The 18,543-nt window shown below is 48.6% G+C and overlaps 2 protein-coding genes across 4 annotated transcripts in view; one reads left to right on the top strand and one right to left on the bottom strand.

Annotated features, from left to right (window-relative positions):
- The window catches only part of LOC120810348 (teashirt homolog 1), a 35,099-nt gene extending 27,100 nt beyond the window's left edge, over positions 1 to 7,999 (bottom strand). The window contains exons 1-2 of one of the 2 annotated variants that reach the window (XM_040164828.2): positions 7,789 to 7,999; positions 5,013 to 5,665 (exon numbers count right to left, since the gene is read on the bottom strand). In XM_040164828.2, coding sequence (XP_040020762.2) covers positions 5,013 to 5,052 — 40 coding nt within the window. In that variant the 5' untranslated portion in view covers positions 5,053 to 5,665; positions 7,789 to 7,999. Of the gene's footprint in view, positions 1 to 5,012; positions 5,666 to 5,917; positions 6,711 to 7,788 lie in introns of those variants that run through there. The other variant, XM_040164827.2, reaches the window with a different exon arrangement.
- Positions 6,598 to 10,884, top strand: LOC120810349 (prostaglandin reductase 3). 2 transcript variants are annotated; one of them, XM_078095360.1, is made up of 3 exons: positions 6,598 to 6,737; positions 7,164 to 7,592; positions 9,652 to 10,884. In XM_078095360.1, exons 2-3 carry the CDS (start codon positions 7,336 to 7,338, stop codon positions 10,577 to 10,579), a joined length of 1,185 nt encoding a protein of 394 aa, XP_077951486.1. In that variant the 5' UTR covers positions 6,598 to 6,737; positions 7,164 to 7,335; the 3' UTR covers positions 10,580 to 10,884. The 2 variants fall into 2 exon arrangements, with proteins under 2 accessions (XP_077951486.1, XP_077951487.1); XM_078095361.1 differs by lacking the exon at positions 6,598 to 6,737 and adding an exon at positions 6,937 to 7,068.
- Positions 10,885 to 18,543: the final 7,659 nt, after the last annotated feature.

The raw sequence follows: 18,543 nt of genomic DNA, 5'->3' as shown, positions 1-18,543 counted from the left end.
GTGTGTGTGTGTGTGTGTGTGTATCTGTCTGTCTGTCAGTCAGTCAGTCTGACTGTCTGTGTTTAGCGGTTGATGGTGTGTGTGTCTGTGTAAAGAGCAACGAGGGAAAAACACTGCTAGTGATGGTGGCTGCGTGCCCCGAGGGAAGCTTTAGTTGAGGATACCGTGGAAAGAAATCAGAAAGAGAGAAAGGGAAAGAGACAAGGACGGGGTATTATTGTAATGGTGAGAAATATGTCCTTATCTATGTGAACAGACGCGTGGTGTTTAGATCTTGCTAATGCCTTCCAGTTGATTATATTACTCAGGGACTGATAATCAATTCAAAAAAAAAAAAGAACTTCCATGTTGATAGCAAAGCTGCAAAGATCTGCAAGGATAATAAACTTAGCTAATGCAAGTGACGAAGAAACTAACAGCACACACACACACACACACACACGCGCGAGCGGAAAAAAACAGGGGCACTTGTGGTGACTTGAGGCTTTAGAACAGCGAGCTGAGCGTGTTTGACCTTTGACTGCCTCAAATCCCTGATGTCAATTTAACTAATAGTTTCAGAGGGTGGCGCGGGAGCAAAAGTGGCTATCGACGAGGTCGATCGATGCCACCTGCTAACGACACCGCCGCTCCAATTAGCGTAACCTCTGGGCGAGTCCGACCGCCAAACACACAGGCTAACAAGGAAATGCCCAGCGCGCGCACACAGCGCCGCTAATGGAGAATTTGAAAGGCCGCTGCGATCCGATACGCGTTCCTGCTCCGTCTGATAGGCCTCGTTTGTGATGGCGAGCTCTGAACAGACGTGACAGTCAGAAGGGAGAAGCGTGCGGAGCCGGCGTTAGGGGGGTGGGGGGGGGATTTCGGCGCTGCGAGGAGGACGGACCCGAGGGCAGGCCTCTGCTAAGGAGGCCGACTAACGCCGCGTGGTTAGCGTTCAAGTTATTCATTCCAGGAAAACTAACACCGGTCAGTGCTAAGCTACAAACACACACACACACACACGCTCTCTCCTTTCGCCTCAACCCCCCCTTTCCCTCTCTCCAACTCTCCCTCACACACACACACACTTTTTTTTACCCACTTCTCACATGAACTACTCATTTCTCAGAAGCTGTGGCGTCCTTTAAGCCTTCGGAAGTTCCAGGTGAAAGACACCGGTTCGTTTTTTACCAAAGGTCGACTTTCCCCCCCCCAATCAAAACGAGAATGTTCTCCTTCTCAGGAAGGAGGGAGCTATTCAGACGTGGCAACGTTAAAAGTGAGAAAAATAAGACAACACACCTGGAGGCTATACACTGTTTGTGTAGACAGAACTGTGGTGTGAGGGGGGGGGGTCACATAAATCTCAGCATACTGATTATTCTGAGGGGAGAATATCACATTACAGCATCGTCAAGTAAGAGCACAAAGGTCGCTGTGTAATCTTAGCCACCCCGGGCATGCAAAATCATTAATCCCTGGGCGCTGTGATTCCCCAGCTCGGAAATAAACCGGAGGCCTTCGGCGAGGCGGCTGCAGCGCCGAGCGGCCGCTCGGCCCCCGGGTACGACGAGAGGCCGCTTTGTGATGCGGCGGTGATTTACTAGTAAGGCAAGAAAAACAAACAGGGAAAAGTGTAAAAACCTTTTTTTTTTTCAAAAACGCTCCCTGGGAATACTTTGGAGTCGAGTGGCAGGAACAGGCCAGATTAGTGGTATTAATATGAAAATAAATAAATACAGTTGAAACATTTACACACACACCGACGAAGAGAGGGGGAGAGAAAAAAAAGCGCACGCAAGGAAAGTTAAAGAGGATACAAAGCTGGATGCAAAAACAAAGCTCTGTAATTGAGGGAATGAGAGAACAGAGGGGAAGGTTGCCGTCGCTGGTCTGGCCGGCCTTATTACAAGGTTAGAAGGGTGGCGGGGGTGAGGGCGGGGGTAAGGGTTGGCGGGGGCTCACCGGGGTCATTAACTGGCATTGTCTCCTGACGTGATTAGTCAGGTAGCAAAGTCCATTTGTCACCTGCACAGGCAAATTGAGTTGGTGCTGCACTAGGGGCTATGGGGACTGTATAATATCAACTTGATTACATCAAGGCAGCTGCGGACTTGACACCTTACTGAATTTGTCAGCATTAATCGTTAGAGCCTGTCACAAATCCATCAGCTCCACAGATAATTAGGGCTCTCTCTAATGAAGCCAACGGGAAGCACCCCCCCCCCACACACACACACACACGCACGCACACGGCTTTTCTTATAATTAACCGTCGTGCTCCACAGAAATAAGAGCGACTATCTTATCTGCTCTTCCTCTTCCTCCTCGTCTTCCTCCTGTAAGGCTATTTGAGCCCGTCTCGGATGAAAGACGACGTCACTCCGTTCTGTCTTTTTTATTGTCGCTGCCTTCCTTCCTGCCCCCCCCCTACACACACACTCTCTCTCTCTCTTAAATCGAGTCGTTTAATGATGAGGTGAGGCTACAAGTGTAATAACACACACAGGAACATGCATCTGTGCACAATAAAAAGCACAAAGAGAAAGGGAAGGATATACTTTAAACTCTCTGACGCAGGTTCTCAGCTTCTCCACTCGCATTTCTGTACATGTGTTCTTAAGCAAAAAATATTTGTATAGTGTTCTGTAAAAAAAAGAATTCTCGACTACTTTCTGTGGATCTTTACACCACATATACACATGATTCATAATAGTCAGAGACATTTGTGTTTGAAAGTGATTGGAATTAAATTAAATGTGTTCAAATCAGTCAATTTTTGCCTAAAAAAAATCCTCTAAATTTGTAAATTTTGTGGAAGAATAAGGAAGACAAAAATCTAGTTGTGGCCACAGAACCATAAAATATATTTAATCATAAGCTGCCTAGTTATCAGAAAATCTGTCCAACTGTTGGTAAAAAAAGAAAAAGAAAATCAAAAATTCTGACTTTCAGCATCTCTGACAATGTGCAATGTTTTATAGCACATTTGGCGGTCTAACACTAAAATAGACATTACATAATTAATGAATAAACTTTAAAAAAAGGTACGAGGTTAGAAGTAAAAGAGGAAACCTGTCTACTATTGTTTTAATCGTCTGAGCTCTGATTTCCCTGCACGTTCCCACCATGAGCCATTCCCCTCTCTGAGCAAGCAGCACAGCGAGGGAGCCACAGGTCACACCAGCGCCCGGTGCAGCACCAGGCCGGCCTGCTGTGTGCGTTTGTGTGTTTCGCTATTCGCTGCTATACTGGGAGTGCGGGCTGGAGGCCGTTATCTGGGGCCGACGCTCGTGGGTGAGTGGAAAACACCCCGTCGGCCAAGCTGCCATTGACCACTACAACCCGTGATGCGCGTGGCACTCAGTGGACAGCCTAATGGATCCATGGTGTGCGTTTGTACGTGCGTGTGTGTGTGTGTGTGTGTGTGTGTGGTGAGTGAAGGGAGGGGTCATGCCTCCATCTAACAGGCAGAAACCTACCAGGAGTCGCTCTGCTCCCGCCACCGCCAAACCATTTCAAGAGGGCGATCTCGCCAAAACAAAAACGCACACACACACACACTCACGCACACACACGCACTCGGTAAAGTGGGCTAAAGACGGGTTCAACATCTGCATCCTCCCTTTTCAGTGCAGCCCGACATTGCGTGAAAAGTGCTTTGCTGGAAAGGCAAGCGAGTCGACAGTGAGTACCGGTTGAATGTTCCACACTCCTTCTCATCCTCCTCCTGCTCCTCCTCTACACCACCACCACCACCACCACCACCACCAGCTCCCTGCTTAAGATGATACACACAAAAAAAAAAAACCCTGCTGAGTTCAAAGTCTTCGTCGGCTGGCCCTCCTGTTCGACCCGCTTTGCACCTCATATTTCAAAATCTCTTTAAAATTCTGTAACTGTCTTTTGTTCACTGCAGTTGTTAATGCCTAACTTCAAAGGCCCGGCCTCATTAGCACAGAGGTAGAAACCCCTGTCACTCATTTACATTTGTTTAAAGGCTGCAGGGAGACGAGAGGAGGAAAGGGGGGAGTCCAAATCCAAACCACTGGAAGTCAACCTTGTCGGTCCGCTGCCAAGACCTGGTTTTATCAGTTGGTCACATTGCAAACCTCACACTCCCCTATTGATTAAATTACTGGACTGATTCTTACTGTTGGTGTGGGCAGAATTTTGGATGGAAAACGTGAACAAAATTCAACATGTATCTCCATGAGGAAAATGGGCATAAACACTTGATTTTTTTTTTTAAAAGGAGGAAAAAATTGATTTTGAGTGGATTTTTCCTGTGAGCCATTCTACATTCATTTCTTATGCTTTTAGTAACGGCCCTAAAAAAAACAAAAGGAGCTGATTTTTCACCATAATTTGCAACTTTTTTTTAGGCTTTTTCAGTTTCTGCCTGAGACAACAGGAGGGTTGTGTGCACGAGTGGCTAAACCTGGGCACGCTGGTCTTGGTGGAAGGATTTATTGATGTTTATTAGGGATGAATAGATCAAAGACTGCCACGTGACAGGCGATCAATCACGCATCAAATCAAGGATGGCAATCCTCTAATAAAACAGAAAGAAAGAGAGGGGAAAGAACGGCTCTCACCAGTTGTCTCCCCCTTCTTTCCCAGTCAATTATTCATCATTACTCACTCTTGAACCTCAAAAGCTCCCTTTTATCCTCATAACATGCCATTTAGTTTATCTCACCATTCCTAAGAGAACTTTCCCGGCAAAGGCGCATGAATAATAGATATATAAATATGTCTATATGTTTAAACCAAAGGGTCATTGCGCACATTTGTGCGTCCTTTTTGGAAATGAAGACACATTTGTTTTGGTTTTTTTTTTAAAAACACAACTGTGGCTCGTGGGTCGCGCGCGCGGTGTACAACACAACACATGGATTGAAAACAGTGAGGCGAACGGCAGCATGCGGTGCAAAAGGACAATGTGGTTTTGGAAGGAGACATATTTTCGTATAAAAATGGGGTTGGCTGGCGTGCGGGGAAATGGTCGTTGAAGGGGCGGGTTATACCTGCTGATCGCCGCGGCTCTTGCTGCTTTCTCCTCGGCATAGTGACCGTCGCTCTCCACGGTGCTTCTCATGCGGGGATTACGGACAAATCGAGCCTGTCACTCTTGAGAAATCATCCCGTCTTGCTTCGGGTGGAGGGCGACGAGGAGGTTTGATGTCGGAGGAGGAAAAAAGCGTCTTCTTTTTCAAACTGTCTGCGCTTTTTCTTTTTTTTTTTTTTTTCTTTTTTTTTTTAGGACTTAGCGGCTTGTTGGGCTTCGATAATAAGCAGATAAATTAGGAAGGGATTCGGCCAGCTCCGGACACCTTCATGTCCATCAAAGATCATCTTCCGGCATGTCTCTGGTGGCGCGGGGTTTACGACAAAAAAAAAATTAAAAAAAATAAAAAAATAAATCTGCAGCGAGGAAGCACCTTGAAACCCAAGTTTTCAGTTCACTCCCCCTTGGATAAAAAAAAAGAAAAGAAAACCTCGCTAATCTCCAGTGCTGTTTGGAGGGGGGCGAGACTTTGGCTGCGCCTTTTACGCACAGCAAAACTAAAAGATAAATAAACTCTGTCGGTAACAAAACAAATACGTCCCGTGTGAGCGCAGCGCACAGCTCAGATAAGTCATGTATCCTTGTGTTTCCTTCTCTTCTTCTGCCAGAGACCTGAAAGAGAGAAAGGGGGGAGGGAGGGAGGGAGAGGGGGGGGGGGGGGGGGGGGAGAGAAACAGGCATTAGACGGGTTAATGTCAGTCCCGTCACCACCACGCCACCTCAGCCCGGATCCAGCCTCACCAGTCCGGCGGAGACTTTTCCCTCCCTCCCTCCCTTCCCTCCCTCCTTCTCTCCCATTGAACGAAAAGAAGAAGGAAGAAAAAAAAACAATCGTAAATGAGACAGGATTTCGCTTTTACTTACGTTTTAGGACTCGTGGAAATAATATCCACCGCTCATCTCATCGCGTCTCAGACACAATTGTTATTATTATTTTTGGAGCTGAGTGGCTGATGCGGTGGAGAGAGGGAGAGAGAGAGAGAGAGGGAGAGAGAGAGAGAGGGAGGGAGAGAGAGGGAAACAAACAAGACGCAGGCGCATCCAGGCTTCGCCAACAGCGGATCAGATCGACATGGACTAAAATATTTGTCTCCTAAAAGAGCAAAAAAAAAAGGAGTGAGTAGCGGAGGAGGAGGAGGTGGAGGAGGAGGTGGGGGGCGAAGAACTCCAGTCACTGATCCGAGGTCTCCCGGAAAGAAACGGAGAAGAAAAAATGGAAACGCGGTGGATCCAGAAGCTGTTTCAGACAGCCTCAACTGATAGACAGACGCATCGAGTGGCTTTTCCTGCTACATCTTTACTCCTCCCCTCTCCACCCGCGTCACCCTGACAGAGCAGCTACCTGTCAATCTTTTTAATTGTCTTGTTTTCCCCCCTCTCTCTCTCTCCCTCTCCCTCCCTCTCTCTCTCTCTCTCTCTTTAAAAAAAGCCCTCCGACAAAGGAACGGATCCTTCCGGAACTTATCTGTATGTGTGTGTGTGTGTGTGTGTGTGTGTGTGTGTGTGTAGGGGGGGATTTAAAGCAAACTTAGTGCAACACGCAAAACACAACAAGTACTCTAGTAAATAAGACGGGGGGGTCAAGGCTCCGGTACGGTTCTGGATGGACTCCGTTCCCACTGAATGACCGATGTTCGTAGGTGGCAACGCTTCTGCACGAGACGGGAACGCGCTTCGGTTACAGGTGTACCTGAGGACACACACGCGCGCGCACACACACACACAAGCGACCCCCCCCCCGCTGAATAAAAATAAAAGCGAACTAACCGGGAGCGTGATTCTGCTTGGTAAGCTCATTCGTGACTATTAGGGGGGGGGGGGCGGTTTGGTGTGCGGGACCCGCTCGGAGCGGAGGATTGATTTGTTTCACCTTACTAGGAAGTGCGCGCGGCGTCCGGGAAGGGGCGGGGCTCCGGCGACAAGCCTGCTGCTGCTGCGCCACCTAACAAGGCGCTGCGCCATTTCAGCGCTTCTGCAACCGAAACGCCCGACCCCGCGCTGGCTGGCGGGTGGGGGTGAGAGGGGGGGGGGGGCGCGGTGTATTTTACTTGCAGGAGAAGAGCGGCTTCTCTTTTTGTTTGAAAAAGCGCTTCTTTTTTTTTTTTTTTAGCACGGCACGGCTCGGGTTCCCGGCCTGCGCGCTGTGCATGTGCACAGTGGGAGGAGAGAGAGAGAGAGAGAGAGAGAGAGCACAGCGCAGGCTAATGGCAGCCGGGCTTATCGCCGCCCCTGACGTGGCCGACGTCAAGTCGTCCCCGTGAACTTTGTCCCACAGCGGAGACATGTCCGGCCCGCTGCTGCTGCAGCTGCTGAGACGCGGCCGCGCGGCGCAGCGACCGACCGGCGCACTTTCCGGAGTCCGCTCCATCATAGACACGTCCTACTCGGCGCACTTCATGGACTTCGGCCGATCCTCCATACCGAGCGTCATGCGGAAGCTGGTCGTCAACAAGCTCAGTCCCGATTTCCGAGAGGCCGTGACCGCGCAGACGGTCGCGGTTCCGACCCCCGGGGACGCGGAGCTGCTCGTCAGGAATCGGTGAGTTGTTTTTTTTCCCCCTGGGAAACAGAGGACGGTTCCGAAGTGTCTCCCCCCCCTCGCTCTCTCCCCGCGCGCTCCCGATAGCAGCAGGGTGACCCGCGACGTGTCACGGGTCCATTAGTGGTTCGGCAGTGTGATGTCGATCCGTCACAGGGGGCTGACGTGCAGAAGTTGTACAAAGGGCTGCGCTTACCTTGATTCACGCACGTCCGGCACCTGCGATCCTCCTCCTCCTCCTCATCACCATCATCATCATCACGAGATGGCACAAATACGAGAGGAACAAGCGCCGCACTGTATTTCCAAGTTCCGCCCCTCTCTGCGTTTGTCTATCAATCCATCTCTCTCTCTCTCTCTCTCTCTCTTTCTCTTTCTCCCCCCTCTCTCCCAGTCCTCCTGTCTCACTACGTCACCAAACAGCAAACAGAAAGTCCTTTAGGGGGGGGGGACTAGCGTCAAGAGATGGAGATGATGGAGATGCGGTGTTACATGACGCGGGATTGCAGCATCATTCCTCTGATCGGCAGCAGAGCCCGTTTGCATTTCCAATAATCAGGAGTTCTTGTATGAATAGTGGTAAACTATGTGTGCAAAAGATTTAAAAGAGCAGCATTTGTGGTTCTTTTTTTTTTCTCTGACTCCAGCGGGAGGTAATATCTTTCCCTAATTCAGATTTACTACCACATTACTGACCTTTTTATCGGCACATGTCTTACAACCACTGAAATGTTACTTGATTTGTGACTTTCTGCCTTGTAAGACAGAGAGGAAGTTGTGTGTGTGACCTGAGGACCAAGCCCGTTATTGTCTGTCCATCATGAGAACAGTGGACAGGATTTGACGAACGAAAAATACATATTTCTGTTTGTGGATTTGTGCAAATTTAGAACAACTTATTCCGTATTGCACAGAATCAGTGCGGCCTTAAGATTTATTACATACGAAAAGGGTTGATTAGCAAATTTTAGAGCGAGAAAGTGATCATTGAATGGATCCTGACCGCAGTGAAAGGGGCCGAATAAATCACAAAGAAGAAATTCTACTCTAGGATTACATCATTGAAGCACACTTTGCAACATGCAGTAAATCCTCAAGACCCCAGGTTTCACTCCGTGTGTGGACTTTAAGAGTAAAACACACAGAGACGAACACGAAAGCAGAGGCTGCGCGTGAAAAGACCGAGTGTATGGTTCAAACTGGACCATCATCATAAATCCACAATCGCCTTCACTATTTTTATATGAAAACAAAATCATTTCCACAAATGTCAGTTTTGCGATAATTCTAAAATCGAGGCAATTAAACCGTATCATGTCATGTAGTGTTTTCCAAAGTGTAGCTTGTGTGTATCAACATCACATCATGGCTTTGTGTAATAATTGTTGCTGTACTTTAGAACATTTTATCATCGTTAATACATTCTGCAGTTGTCATTCTAATTGAATTGGTCTTGATTGAAGTGTATTTTAAATAAACCTGTGGAACAGCTCCTTTTCCATGACAAAACATTTCCCTAAAAGGGCAATAGATTCCAAAGGTGCAAAGTAGTCAAATCCTTGTGCCTTCTGTCCCCGTGACCCATCTAATAAACCACGAGTATCATCCGCCAGCTCAAAGTACACGTGGGACGTGCACAGCAATGAGGCTCGGCGTGCGCGCCGCTCTAAAAGACAGTAAATGATTTATTTATACATTCCTTTCTCACATATTTGTTTGCAACATGTTTCCAGAGCACGAGGAAAAAACCGCCGTCTCCGTGTCGAGGCACGGTTTTTAAAAAGTGCGCTTTTGTTGTGGGTGTCTCTGAAGACAATGAATCATGACATCACGCGACGTGTTCTGTGATACAAGCCTCCCCCTGTCAGCGCCGGGCCGGGAAGGGAATCATGGCCAAAACAAACCCGAGTGTTTGTGCCGTGTGCAGACATGCCCACAGAAGGAAGCTGAAGTCTCGACCTTCAGACAGAATTCTGGGAGAAAAAGCGCAGTAATGGCCGCCGCGTAGGATATTACACTTTGTTCAATCATTTTGCGTTTCTTCCTTTTTGTATTTCAGTTTTGTAGGAGTCAACGCCTCTGACATCAATTACTCGGCGGGCCGCTACGACCCCTCGGCGAAGCCCCCCTTCGATGCCGGCTTCGAGGGCATCGGCGAGGTCGTCGGCCTGGGCCTCAGCGCCAGCTCCCGCTACACCGTGGGCGACGCGGTGGCCTACTTTGGCAGCGGCGCGTTCGCCGAGTACACGGTGGTGCCGGCCAAGGAGAGCGTGCCCGTCCCCGCGGTGAGGCCGGAGCTGCTCACCCTGCTGGTCAGCGGCGCCACGGCCTACATCGCCCTGAAGCGCCTGGGCGACCTGGCCGAGGGGGAGACGGTGCTGGTCACGGCGGCCGCGGGGGGCACGGGCCAGTTCGCCGTGCAGTTCGCCAAGCGGGCCGGCTGCCACGTGATCGGGACCTGCTCGTCCGACGAGAAAGCCGGCTTCCTGAAGTCCATCGGCTGCGACCGGCCGATCAACTACGCCGCCGAGGACCTGGCCGAGACGCTGAGGCGGGAGTACCCGCGCGGCGTGGACGTGGTGTACGAGTCCGTCGGCGGCAGCGTCCTGCAGGTGGCGGTGAACAGTTTGGCCAACAGGGGCCGGCTGATAGTCATCGGCTTCATCTCGGGGTACCAGACGGCGTCGGGGATCCCGGCCTTCAGAGGGGCCACGCTGCCGGCCAAGCTGCTGCAGAGGTCGGCCAGCATTCGGGGTTTCTTCCTGCCGCACTTTGTCGGCGACTACAGGGAGGCCCTGGGCAGCATGATGCAGATGTTGGCCGCGGGGAAGCTGGTGTGCGAGGTGGACCGTGGGGATTTGTCCCAGGAGGGGAGGTTCGTGGGCCTGGAGTCGGTCTTCCGGGCTGTGGACTACATGTATGCTGGGAAAAACCTGGGCAAGGTGGTGGTGGAATTGTTACCGCCCCCCGTTAGTAATAAGCTGTGATTTAATGAATGAACGTGGTAACACTGCAGGGCTTTAGTTTTCGAATAGATACATTTCTTTATTTTTGAAGGATGATTTATATTAATCAACACAACGCATAAACAAAATAAACAAAATAAGTGATTTTTATTTGCTGCTATTGCTGTTATGCAAACTAAATGCAATGGAAAAGGTGTTTTTCATTGTCACTCAGTGGAGCCGTTTGTTCCAGGGTTTAAATTATTTTAAACAAAGAAAATGTACAAATCACAATGCATTGATTGTGTTGCACAAATGTGATTTCGATTAAAAAATCCCACACGGTACACTGACCCTGAAAATATTTTTTTTACAGTGTTTCTTAAAACCACCGTCTGGTACGAGTCCATCTCAAAATTAATTTAGACCAGCTGCCATAATAGGTTTGCTTTCAGCACTCTCAGCCACTTTATCTACCATAAATGTTTTATGACGGACTTCATTGTTTTTCTAATGGCAGCGTACGTTGGTGTGTGCTTGTCGAGGGTGAGCGCTGCTCCAGGTGTGCTTGGTATTTCATCGCCCGTTTGTGGCTGACAGAAACGGCATTCGCACAATCAATCTTTTCATTCACATGTCCCAAAGCTGCACATAATAAAAAAAAAGGTTCAGTTAACCGGGAGACTCGCACTAGAAAATGCCATTAGGTTTCCACGCTGGAAGTAAAGAAAAAACACTTGTAGTGAATGCATTGTGCAATACCCTTTGACATTTCTTTCTTTTATTTCCATGTTTTTTTGTACGTGATTAAGTTTTGGATACAAGAAACAAAGCAGCACACCACAAGTTTGGAAGTTTAAATTGGATAATCTCTACAAAAATCCTCCCCGATATTTTCATGGTGCAAGAGCAGACGCCTCAATGGGTGAACGGTTCATGAGATTTGGTAAACAGAAGCGCTGCGCAGTATTAAAGCAGTCCACCTTATATGAGCGTAGCCTGAAACACACACCTGTTCCTGCGGCTGCGGCGTTCATGCGCTGTGAACGTGTTATTTCCTCGTCCAGGTGGCCACTCAAAATATAACCCAGTGTGAAACGCGTTACAGGTGTGACCCCAGCATGCAAAGCTGCTGCCTCCGACAGACGGCGCAGGAAATCAGAAGCACCAAGCCGAGGCCTGTTTGCCTCCACGGCGTAGGACGTCCCCGCCGACACGTCGCCTCAGATTCAATAAGACAAAAGATCTTTTTCTATTTTGTTAATAATACCGTATTATGAAAATGTTAAAATGAAAATCACCTCAAATGCATTAATATAAATCTGATCCATTTAGAAAAGTTCCTCTTGACATTCATTCCCGTGTTTCAATACACTTAATTAAATGTTTTCCTCCCAGAAGTGGATTCTCCGCTGTGGTTACGGCTCCTTTACTTCACTCAAAGCCAAAATGTTGGTACGTTTCAGAAGAAACGGAAGTCAACATTGAGTTTGTCTCCGCAGCAGACGGAACGCTGATGGTCAAATCGCTGCACTCGCCTCTCATCGCACCGCTGTTTCTTCAGGCGGAGCGCAGAAGCAAGCCGCACGGACGGTGAGGGGAGGCGGTGATGCACGAGGATGTTTAGCTGAAGTTTAGCGAGGAAGAGGAGGAGGAGGAGGAGGTGGAGGAGGCCAGGTTTAGCATCTCTTCAATTAACAGGAGAGGCCTCGTCTCGGCGTCCTCCGGGGCCTACCTGTACCTCCGCTGATTAGTGAGCAGTCACAGCCCCAATTAGAGAACACAGGAACCGGTAGAGACAGACACTCTTTATTTAATTGGATTGTGTTGAAGTCGGAGGCGGCTGACTGGCAACGTATTGAAGCAACTGTGGAGCGTAAACAAGACATTAAAAATAGAGAAGGCCTTCTGGAGAGGCATCCGCAGACTTTGGTGCCATGGTGAAACTTTGGAAACATTTTTTCCATTATAGTAGTTGTGTATCTCGTTTCAGTTGTTGTAGTATTCCTGGACGTAAGGGAGGGTGTTGTAAGTGTATTCAGTAACAAATTGTGGATGTGCTTTTTTTTTTTTTTTTTAAAGACTATATTATACTCTCAGATTTGTCCAAATGAAAACAATGAAACCGTCACTCCAGCTGCGTGCGCCATACTTGGTCTGAGTAGTAGCAGAAGAACGTTGGCTTCAATAACCTTCTCTAATTTTTGCCAATGTTACAATCATTTCTAGCATTTAACGTTAAGCGTTAAGTGTTTTAAAATAAAAATAAACATTTCTACGAAAAATTGTATTTTTTTTTTAAAGCAGAATAACAAAAATCACGATTTTCTCTTTTCACTAAACCCTCTCTTTCCCCGGCTTTCCCGCCGCCGGAATACGCGGCACATAACAGAGTCATCACCCTTCGTACCGCGGGATGCTCGTCTACCTCCGGGCGCCTAAGGGACACTTGCTGGCTGCTCGGTGCTGCCAGGATCCAGACAGTCCGGTTTCCTTTTCTGTGCAAGTCAGTCAGACCTCCTCAACTCCCCAACTCCCCGAGCCCCCGTCACTCCTACCTCCGCCTAATTACCAAACCTAAAACCCCACTCCACTAATTAGCCACAGCAGACCCAAGAACTGTGAGTAAAGGTAAAGAGATGGCTTCATTCACCAGTGTGTGTGTGTGTGTGTGTGTGTTAAAGACAGAGACAAGAAGAAAGGGGAATGGAATATTCCAACCTCCTTTCGTGAACACATCTCTACAGCCAATTAAAGTCATTTATTAAACTCTTTGCGGAGCCTTGTGCATGACAGAATGATAGGGGAATGTATTTGTTTGTGGCTGTCCATGTGTTTCTGGATATGTTAATGTGCGTGGGGGGCTGCACGCGCTCACACACACACACACACACATGCACGTCCACATGTGTCTCAGTATGGCTGGCAATCTGTCGTTTTCTTCTGTCTATCAGCGGCGCGAGAGCTCAGTGGGACATAAATTACAATATGCAGCTGAGCCACTTGTGTAAGTCTCAATGAAGGGGAGGAATAACTTTCTTAATCAAGTTCCCCTGATTAATTGTAATAAAGGTGTCATCCGTAAATTTGTCCTCCTGATTGAGTAATTCGGGGCCGGAGACAGTAAGCACATCCCTGGTGATTGGGGGAGGATGGACGGAGTGGGGGGAGGAAGGTGTGCGGAGGACATACTGAGACACAAATAGCTCCTGGGCACACTGGCAGCCTTCGCACAACTGACAGTTATGAAATACAATTATCGGTGTGATCTGCTTAAGAATTCATCAGCGGCCTCACCGGCCAGTAAAGACGTTCGTGGGGAGACGGAGATGAGAGGGAGGGAGGGAGGGAGACACAAGGGGAGAGAAGGCCTCGCTGATTAAATGGGATTTTTATTTAGTCCAGCAGATTGTTCACATTATGTTCGACCATTGTGAGGAGATTATCTTTTCTGTTGTTTTGCTCTGCTAGAATCACCTTGGCGGTTCCCTGACGTTCCACACAATGTCCGTCCAAACCAGTAGCTTTCCAAAGGCGCGATCTTCACCATGCGTGACTCGGTCAGCACCGGAGCTCGGAGACGCATGTTCAAAACGGGCTGCATTTGGTTGAACGCTGACTTCCAGGTCGGCGTTTCCCTTTTTGACATGTGGCCCTTTGAAATGAAGCAGTGTCTCATTGTGGTCTCTTGTCTCGGGCTGCACATGTCTGAGGACGTTTCGTTTGGATCATCTTCAGAGGCTTGAGGAGATTAAATATTCCATCTTTTCAACAATAAAAGGCCAAAAATTTGAGAAAAAGTCCGGGATATTAACATACAAGCGTTCACAAAAAGTCATTTCTTTATGAGATCATTCTTTTCTTTTACTCGTCATTAATAATCTCACAACTCCTCAGCGTGTGGCTTCACTGTTCCTCAATGGCGTCTCCAGTCCGGGATTACACGTTGCAAAATTGTCACTTAGATGCTGTTCAAACAACGGTGATATGTGACTTCGACATGATTTGAGTGGATCTCAGGAAGCGCACTGTAGAAAACATTCAGGCACGTAGCTCAAACCATTGGAACTGCCAATATTTGACAGATGATGACCTGCGGGAATATGTGACCAAGTTCAAGGGCAACCAGAACATGCGCACCCATTTAAAAGGCGTGATTTGTCAGCATAATAAAAACAAAACTAGAGAGAAGCCATATAGAACAGCATCAACACAGTATAATAAAACTTTATTCTACATCGCTGCATCGCTTTTATGGAATAAAAGATGAAAACCAGCACCGCCGCTTCTATTTGACGGATAAAATCTCACTCAACGGCATTCATCATCTCGTTCTACCTACATTAACCCCGTAGGGCACATCTGCAGCCTCTGGAGGGGAGCGAGGGTCCCTCACTGTGTCTGTTCAGATGTAGATATATATTCAGGTGAAAGGCAAGGGCACTATTCACTAACTCACGATTAATGACAACATCATCGCCATCACAGCGCCGACCAGGCGCACATTTCCATTGGCTGGATAAAGAGGCGACAGTGGGGGGGGGGGGATGTGTGGTATATGAGCATCCTGTCAGCGGTATGACGGACAGGTCCTCAGTCCAGCTCCCCCAGGTCCCCCCTTGTCCTTATTCTTTACCGGCCTGAGCCGGCTGGCGAGGCAGCGTCTCTGCGGCCAAGGACACCGGGGTGTCAGCAACGCGTCCGGGTAACATCGTCCGTCAGGCCGCATCGGTAATGGGGAGCTCTCTGTGACAGTGGTCATCAGGACACAAAAGCAAAAGGGCCCATAAACATTGCATGACAGATGGCTGGGAGGACAGCTTCGGGGACGGGGGGGTGGGGGTGGAGAGCGAGCGATAAAGTGAGACGGAGAGAGAGGGAGATCTCAGGCTGCATCGTTGAGTCTCATGAAACGTCTCCAGCGCCGGATGGTTTATGAATGTCCACGGTCAATGTCAGCTGTGGAGGGAGAAACTGGAAATCACAGGGGGGCTTTCAACCGATGATGTCCAACAAAAAGAACAAGTGCAGTCAGTGCAAAATGGCGCCCGTAAATCAGCTGATTCACACAAAATCTTTTGTCCTATTATTGCAGGAGAAACATACTGACGGCTGCCTTTTAGCTGCAGAACAAAATCTGTCTTTCATCGAGATGTTTTCCTGAGAACATGAAGATTGTTCAAGCGCTTATTTCTCAATTTAGTGAACTCCCGTTTCTGTCCTTTTTGGACTTCCTAAAGTTTGCGTGCCTCCAAGTTTGCGAGGACTTTAGTGGACCAATTAGTGGGGTGAAACCATTTAACCTCCAGCGTGCCACAAACGTTTCAACAGAGGGGGCCGATATGAAAGAGGTGTTTGCTCAAAAGCCCTACACAGGGAGACGGTTTTTGGGGATTAAAAGCAAAGGATGAGAGAATATTGAGGAGACATCTTCACAGATTCCGAGCCTGCAGCACCGAAAGATTCCATCAAAAGGTTCGGCGCGCGTCCGACTTTAAAGAGTTTGATGGATAAACACGCCACGCCGGAGGAGTTGGCCTGGAGAGGGGGAGGAGGGGAGTGGGGGTCTTTTCTTCTCCTTTAACAGAATCCACGGCCTACGCCGTCTGGGCTGAAAGTTAAAGGGATGATTACGGAGGCGATAGCAATGACAGAATGCCGAGAAGCGCCGAGTGTGTGAAAACGAGGTGAGGAGACGGTGTCGACGGCTGTCATAAAAGTGCCTGCGGAGCTCGCTGCAGGTCCCCGCAGAGGGGAGACGATTGTTGTGTTAGCAACACCTTTGTCACCTCAGGATGCGTCCTCGGTTTCCGCGCGTTTACGAGGAAAATCGGGTCCCAAATGTGAGGCATCCGCACAGTGACGCCGCGGGCCGCGCTCCGCCCGTCTTTGTTTGCCGGGAGCCGCCTCGCCCCGTCCATTAATCGCCATCCATCCGTCCCGTGCACCTGTATATAAAGGGGAAATTAGAATATCCATCACTCGAGCCCAACGTCAGCGTGATTGATGGGTTAGTCACTGGATCCCCTCCGTCTCCTTCCCAAGTCTGTGTTCCAGGAGTGAGAAGTGAACATTATCTAGCGCCATGATCAGATTTAGTCGGCGCATTTCCATCTAGGGGAGCGTCCTGAGTGGATGATACACAATCCCTACGAGGAGGCAGACAGCAGAAGGCTTATGGAAATCTAATATCATAAGGCTTTTTGGTTTGTTAGACTGTGTTTTTTCACGCAGTGGGCTGGTGACACTTTTGATGTAACAGTATAAGACAATGTAACGAGGCAGAATCTCATTTCGTTGAAGTGCTTCTGTCAAACTGTGGTCTGAAGGATGATTGGGAAAATCTGTGCAAACAGGCTTTGAGTGGGGTGTGCTAAGACTAAAATACCAACTGTTCTGAGAGAAAAGCCTTTGGTAAATAACAGGAAACCATGCGAATGCCAGAGAGCGCAGGATGCACATTTGCCTTTCAAGTAAATCAGGCAGTATTTAAACAAAAGGCACAAATAGCCGGCGCAAACAGACAAAGACACAGTCGGGCTTTTATAGAAAGCGGCTGCGTGCGTGTGATGTGACGGGGAAAATCTTTGCCTTTATTTTAGCATAAACGACTCATCAAGGTCAATACAAATATTGTTGGTTAAAAATCTATAATCAGTCGGGTTTATGTCTCTCCTCCTGTCTGTGTGTGTGTGTGTGTGTGTGTGTGTGTGTGTGTGTGTGTGTGTGTGCGTGCGTGCGTGTGTGTGTGCGTGCGCTGTGATGAGGAGCAGACAGGAGCCCTAACGCTGCAGGATGGAGAAAGGTGAACAGGAAACAGAAGGTGCCCATGGAGGAGGTATATGACATCTGTCAGGATCCAGGGTGGGTGGAGGATTCAGCGCCCCCCCCCACACCCCCACACACCCCCCCCACCGCCGGCTGAGGGTCACCCATCGCACCGCAGTCGCTGAAGTTGTCACGACACCCTGACACTTCCTTGGCAATGGTGGCCGCAAGCCGGACAGCCTCGGACGTTCAAGACACACACGTATTTTTGAGTAAATTTGTCTGTGGGGATGGGGGAGGAGGGGGGAGGAGGGGGGAGGGGTGGGGGGTGATTTTGTATGTGCTGTTTGTTCTTTCCCTGTGCAGAAATGTCAGCGTCCTTCTCATTGTGTTTTTTTCTTCTTCTTCCTCTTCTTCTACTTCTACCCCCCCCCCCTTTCTCTTCTCCTCGGGGCTCTGGATGGACGAAGGTCAGCTGCCACGGCAAGGTCGACAAACAAACAAACAAACAAACAAAGAAACAGAAGGAATTAGTAGAGAGAAAAAACAGAGCAGGTGAAACGTGGCAGAGTGTTTTTATCGCTGCGAGGCTGATTGCGTGTAGCAGCCATTACTCTCCGTTGTGTCCTCTGCCCCCCATTGGCCGCGACAACACCGCCTGGCAGGCCTGCCAGTGTCACGTCATCTCATACGTCTGCTTAACCACACGGGCGACAAAGGCCACGTCGCACCCGGACCGCGCTGCCGCTCCTTCCCGCTCGCGGCGCCGAAGGTCGTTCACACTTGATTTGATAAAAAAAAATATTTTCTGTGAGTGAGTTTAAATAACATCCTGTATCTTTTATTATCTCCACGGAGGGGTGGTGGGGGTGTGTGAAACAAACATCCTCACAAAACAATATTCAGAATTGCGCGGTTGCACACTCATTACCACTTCTTTAACTTTTAGTGTGATTATCTGACCAAGTGGAACATCCCCAACACAGAATAAGCATCTATTGTCTATTGTCTGCAGGTCATTGCCTCTTTGTGGATTGGGAGCTTTGATTGATGGCACTTTTAGATTTTAGACATGTCGAGAATATCGAGAATTATGGAAAAACTAAAACTCTGCACACTGACTACGTCCAGTGGGGAGGCATTCCATTCTTAAGCCTTTCTTCTTTTTATATTATTTATTATTATATATATATGATATGCTTTTCTATAGTATTACCAATCATGCACCCAGTAGTTGT

This window comes from Gasterosteus aculeatus, chromosome 20 (genome assembly GCF_964276395.1).
Source record: "Gasterosteus aculeatus chromosome 20, fGasAcu3.hap1.1, whole genome shotgun sequence".
Lineage (NCBI taxonomy): Eukaryota > Metazoa > Chordata > Actinopteri > Perciformes > Gasterosteidae > Gasterosteus > Gasterosteus aculeatus.
The sequence above is the reverse complement of the archived record's forward strand: the minus strand, read 5'-3'. Positions and strand labels throughout refer to the sequence as shown.